A 6,000-nucleotide genomic window follows, 5' to 3' on the forward strand; every position below is an offset into this window, starting at 1 on the left:
TTACAATTATGTTTATTTAAAAATATGCAGATATATACAATACGCAAGTATTTTAATAAAAAAGATTATACCAGTATTATAAAAGAAGTAGTTATTGCCGCAAAAATCTGAAAATAATCCAATATAAAAAAAATTTAGTAGTAAAAATACATTAAATATTCCTTTTATGAAATTATCTCCAACCTCCATAGATTATATTAATTTTAAATTAATTTATTTTTTAAATAAAAGTTTAGTAATATATTTTACATGTATAATAATTAATTAATTATTCAAATTAAATAATTCACCTATTTTAAAATAAAAAATTATAAAAATACTTACAGAATGAAATAGAGGTAAGTCAATTATAAAAAATCTTGCCGCATCGAAAGACACGCATTTGTGTAAGAAATACGTTAAGATGGCAATTTTAGTCTAAAACGTGAAAATAAAGTTATATACGAACAATTTTTTATTTTAAGATAATGACATTGATCATTGATTAGATGATTAGATAATTACCGGCGTATTTCCTGAATTAATAAGCTTGGTCATACCATCGCTTAAGACACACGCAATGTTATTTGCCTGAAATATTCGGCTATTTATATTATAACAATTATTATACTTATAAATGTAAGTAAAAATAAGCTAACATTCTCTAAAAACAAAATGAATTTTATAGACAAAAGAATTTGAAGTCATACCTCTTCCGCTGTATAATGACAAATTGTGCATATAAATAGTATTAGCATTATCGGGGGACTGACAAAAGAGCTGCCAATCAACAGCCCTTCTTCTCGGAAGATACTGAAGTTCGCAACAATGCGCAACAAGAGAGATATAAACGATAGCATTAGAGGATTTCTGTAAATATCATTGAAGGCTTCGATAGCATCGTAAAGCATCGAGTGCATAATTCGTACGTCCGATATCGTTATTGAGTTTCGTTCGCGTCGCTCTTCGTTCCACAACACATTCGGCGCGATCTTCTTGTTTAGATGTTTGAAGCGTACCAGTACAAGATACAACAGGAGAAACTTTTCCAGAAAACTACATATATGTATGATTATCGTGTAAGCATCTGATATCGATGAGATGAACGCATCACCCTTCATCTTCGTGTACATTATCGTGATTGTAAGTAACAGACTGATAACGGCCATAAAAACCGTAATAATCCAGGGTATCCATAAATTATCTCTCCTTTTGTTTTTTATTCGTGCGGCTTCGTGATCGTAACCATCCAGTCGATCAAAAAACTGTGGGAAAAGTATATATTAGAGAGAGAGAAAGAGATAATTATTTGAATTTTGTGATGGAAACTCATTATCGCCTTTATCGTTCCTCACCTTGATGAAGTGATTTTGCGAAGAGTAAGCATTAATGACATTGGCACAGAGACTTATGTATCCCAAAAAATGTTTCACGAAATGTACCGCTATTTTCGTTTGAATATTACTTTTCACAAAAAAACTAAACATCAAGGACATATACGAGACAAAAAAGCCTATCCAAAAAACAGAAATACCGTAAACGGGCCAGGAGCAGCACCTCAATCGACCGGCCGTGATATCATTGGCAAACAATCCGCAGAATTTGAACAATAATAGAAATGGCTTTATCCGTTCCGCGCAGGTTTTATCAAAGCACTGTTTCGGCACGCGTCGTTTTAACACGTATTTCTCTAATACGCGCATGTCTTCACAAACAAAAATTTCATTTTTCACGCATATTTTTGGTCACGTATTTGACTCTTCATTAAACTAAGAAAATATTATGTTTCAGGCGTTAAATATACCGCTCGAGAAAAGAAAGGGTTGCCGCGACCAAACGCACTTGTAAACCGTCACGCGGTTCGCGGAAAACTATCTATGTTCATTCTCACCCTCATATGCTGATAGCTCTTACATCGCACTCCTAACGATAATTTTTTCACTTATTGTTAGATAATAAATTAGATGAAGATAAAGACATTTACAAATTATTTGTATTGTAATTGCGTCCGTGCACTATTATTATACAAATCAGGATTAATACAGTAAGAAATAACGTAATAAACTTGTCTTCAAGTCAAATCGATTTGGTAAAATCGATTTTTATAAAATTATAGTTTTAAATAAATTTATTTACAAATTATTTACAAATTTTTACAACATAAATTTTCACTTAATTACAATATAAAATAATAGAGTTTTAATAATAGAATTTTCTTATACGAACAAACATGTACATGTACATATAAACACGTTTTTCGTGTTTCACTTCAAGCTCGCGGTTTTATTGAATTTTGAATTCTTAAATTGAAAATATATTTTGTTTGTATAAGAAAATTCTATAAGTTTAAGTAATATAATGTAATAAATTAAAAAGAAATACTAATATAAAATTGCATTTGATAAGATTTATACTTTTAGGCTTCCATCAAGAAATATCCAAAAAAACTTTATCATTATATTTTGAACGCATAGCACAAAATAGAACCAAATAATATATATGTCACTGAACAAAGTCAAAGAATGTGTTACTAAAAATATCTGTAATCTGAGAGAGGACATAATTTTCGAATATGAATTTTTCGAGAATAAAGCCCCAGTAATTTCGAAAGGTGGATGTAGCATGCACACGCACCACAAATTGTATACCCGCGGTGCAGAAAAGTGAATGTTGCTATGTAGTTTACATCCACTTTTTCAAAAGGCGTTAGTGCACAAAGGCATTTTGAGATAACAGGTAAAAGGCCTTCACGTCCTTTCTTAGATTTCTCTCTGATAGTACTAAAATATGTATGTACCTACCTCGTGGACAATGAGGTTGCAACACTCTTTTTTTAGTGCAAGTTTTATGAACGCGTAGTTTTTAACGTTCTAATAATGTTTTTCAGACAATATTAATAAATTAAATAAATATAATAGATATAATTTGATGTTTGTATTAACATTTGGTACAGTACCATTTTAATTATATATGTATATATAACATATTTGTGAGTTTACGCATTTGTAAATTCACTGAAAAAAAGTGTCGCAACCTCATTGTCCACGACTGTATATTACGTAACAATAATACGTATAAACAAGCAAATTTCTTCTCTAACTGCATTCGGCAAAGTCGGTAAATTACCATTCACATGAACATGCTATTTTATATCGACTACCGAGATGCTTGAGCCTTGCTAACACTTTTTCAGATTGGAAGGTTACTACCAGTTGACGTTGTCGAGTGAAAGGCGCCTGAAATTGACAATACACCATACATTGAGAATTATTTACATATAATTGATTATTATCAATAAACAGCTTTAATTATTAAAGAATATTGTGTGTATTAAGTATCAAACTTTATATGTATGTATATACTTAGAAATTTCATTATTTGTAAATATTTGTCGACTAGAGCAATTATTATATAGTTTTCTGTTTTGCAAAAAATTTACTTTAATAAAAATCACGAAACTATATTTTTATATATTTTTTATAAACATTAAAAATTATTGCACATTATTAATTTCTACATATCATTAATTTCTATACATACCTAAATTTACCAAGGAAATATTTTGCGAATTTAATTTGGAATAGAAAAGATGTAGAAAAAATTTATCTCAATTTGATAAGTATTCTTTTATCATAAACATTACATACATCTTGCATTATTGACACGGGAGCAAATTACGCAAATTAGCTTCGACAAAAGTTATATTCTGGGCAGAATAAATAAAAAATTCTGCACCTCTCTCTCTCTTCCTTTTTACAATCTCTTGCGGCGAAGCGTTTAAATGTAAGATTCGAAAATCTTGTCCCCGGATGAGTGGTTGTTCGGGGGCAGTCGATACATTCTTATTTCCATACAAAGCCTTTCAATTTCCCTACTGAGCCTTTGATATTTTGCAGGACGAGGGTCCCTTTGCCCGCACCGCGACTTCGATCCCTCCCTTCGTTTCCATTGATCCTGGCCCAGCTTTCCTTTTCGCGCGGGGAAATTATGTAAACTACCACAATATAAATATGTACGTGTGCATATGTATATGTCTGGATATCGAAAATTCACTGCAGAGAATCAGGCTTGCGATCGCGGACATTGACGTGAACATTCTGTAAATCTACAAGATGTCTATAGCAGGGGCCGCGGATATCTTATTAATTAATTGCGTCGACGTTGTGTGTACACGACAACGGAGCTATACGGAAATTCTTTTCTCTCTATCTTAATATAAAGATTCTGGCACAAAGTGTTAACTCGTGCGGAGAATACGACGCGGACGCGTAGCGCGGTCCGACTGCGCGCCGGTGAATTTAAAGCAGAGATTCGCCTCGATAACGACCGAAAGGACCCTCTCGGATGTGAAATTTCTTTCTCGCGGCCGCGATATCTCTTTTGGGGAGAGCCACAGCGGCATGAAGGCACAATGATCTCCTTCAGATTGTCAAACGCTGTCGTTTAGTCGCGGGCACTTTGCAATGATATATCGTTCGTCTCACGAAGAGGTAGCCGCAGTCCGGGCATTGTGCCACTTTTGCGAGAACATGATCGGCAGCGTGTGGTTCGACACGCATTAGATAATTCGTTCCGCGGATACTCCTTACTTTCTTGCCGGAGAACCCTTTTCTATAAAATTCGCCATCGAAAGAGCGGCACTAAGTTCCGATTCTTAGATACAGACGTTACGAGTTGCCATTATGTCCGAGGCGCGACCTATTATGACAATTTCTTTGTAACGTAAGATTTTTATAATATGCATGAAAACTGAATCTTTCAGCACCTCCTGAAAAATGTGCTAGGTACCAAATAAGACTTCAAGTTTTCTAATATTGTCGATTATTTGTGTAAAAAGTAGATACTTGTGTTTAAATTTAATAATAAATGATGACGTTAATAAAGGATATAATAAAGAGCTATGCAGTTCGGAGAAAGAAATAAACAATCTTCTATCTTTCTAGCTTTGCAAAGAAATTAAAAACTCTATTATATTCTAATAGTGAGAATAGTTTGAAGAACACAAATGATAAAAATAAAATTTGTATGACAAAGAAATTGTATGACAATTTCTTTGTAATTCAAGGTTTTTAAAAGATGCATGAAAATTGAATCTTTCAATACCTTCTGAAAAATGTGCTTAGGTAATATCAAATAAGATTTATAATATTTTGTCAATTATTCGCGTAAACAGTATACTTGTGTTTAAATTTAATAATAAAACGCTAATGTAATTCAGGATCTAACGAAGGATTATGGAGTTCGGAGAAAGAAATAAACAGTCTTCTATGTATCTTTATATATATTATTGCAAAATTAAAAACTCTTACATAGGTATTATGTTTTAACTGTTGAGAGAGAAAGAGAGAGAGAGAGAGACAGAGAGAGAGAGAGAGAGAGAGAGAGAATCAAATGATAAAAATAAATTTTATTTAGTCCTGCGCTTGTCCTAATTAACGTTTATTCATTATAACAAAGTAGTACTCTCTCCGTGAGAATTTACAATTTTTAATCTTTTCCAGTAAATAATATCAATAAAACAAGTAAAAATGACACTGCAAAAAACACAATTCGAACATGTATTGATAATGATCTTTGGCGCGACTGTCAAGCTCGACGTGTGGTGCCCATTCGGCGTGTCGTACGGTTTTTACGAATTCTAACTGATTTCTGTTGTTGTCGACACAACAGCGATAATGGATCCCGGGACACCACTGCGCGGACTGCGAACGAACGGTCCAGCAGGAAGATTAATCGTGAGCGATGCAAATGACGAGGTGGAGAGTCGTCTCTGTCGTGCCTGAATGAAAGCCCATTACGAGCATCTTCGAGGAAGCCCCCTTCGATTTGCGCGAAGAAGGGCGCGGAGGACGGCCGGAGGACCGAACGGAGTGACATTGTGTCAGTGAAAGTTGGGTGAAGTGACACTCGAGATAAATGTCCTGCCGGTGTTACACACCGAGAGAATCTCCGAGACTCCCCCGGCCGACCCTCGTCTCTCCACGTGCTACTCCATTCCGTGCATCGTCCACGCGGGGTCTC

The 6,000-nt window shown here is 34.1% G+C and overlaps 1 protein-coding gene across 1 annotated transcript; it reads right to left on the reverse strand.

The window, feature by feature from the left end:
• Nucleotides 1-65: 65 nt before the first annotated feature.
• On the reverse strand, nt 66-1,112 carry LOC105457202. The gene is made up of 4 exons (XM_011701725.1): nt 690-1,112; nt 505-570; nt 325-417; nt 66-107 (listed from the first exon to the last, which is right to left on the reverse strand). The coding sequence occupies exons 1-4, from the start codon at nt 1,110-1,112 to the stop codon at nt 66-68; spliced, it is 624 nt and encodes a 207-aa protein (XP_011700027.1).
• Between the last annotated feature and the right edge of the window lie 4,888 nt (nt 1,113-6,000).

This window comes from Wasmannia auropunctata, unplaced genomic scaffold (genome assembly GCF_000956235.1).
Source record: "Wasmannia auropunctata unplaced genomic scaffold, wasmannia.A_1.0 LD335343.1, whole genome shotgun sequence".
In the NCBI taxonomy this organism is placed as follows: Eukaryota; Metazoa; Arthropoda; class Insecta; order Hymenoptera; family Formicidae; genus Wasmannia; species Wasmannia auropunctata.

Bases quoted from the DNA above. Each gene is read 5' to 3' on its own strand.
- LOC105457202 (XM_011701725.1), bottom strand. From the start codon at position 1,112: ATGTACACGAAGATGAAGGGTGATGCGTTCATCTCATCGATATCAGAT. The intron at 418-504 runs GTAATTATCTAA...TTCACGTTTTAG, and splicing joins TTAATTCAGGAAATACGCCG to ACTAAAATTGCCATCTTAAC. The intron at 108-324 runs GTAAGTATTTTT...GATTATTTTCAG, and splicing joins ACTTACCTCTATTTCATTCT to ATTTTTGCGGCAATAACTAC.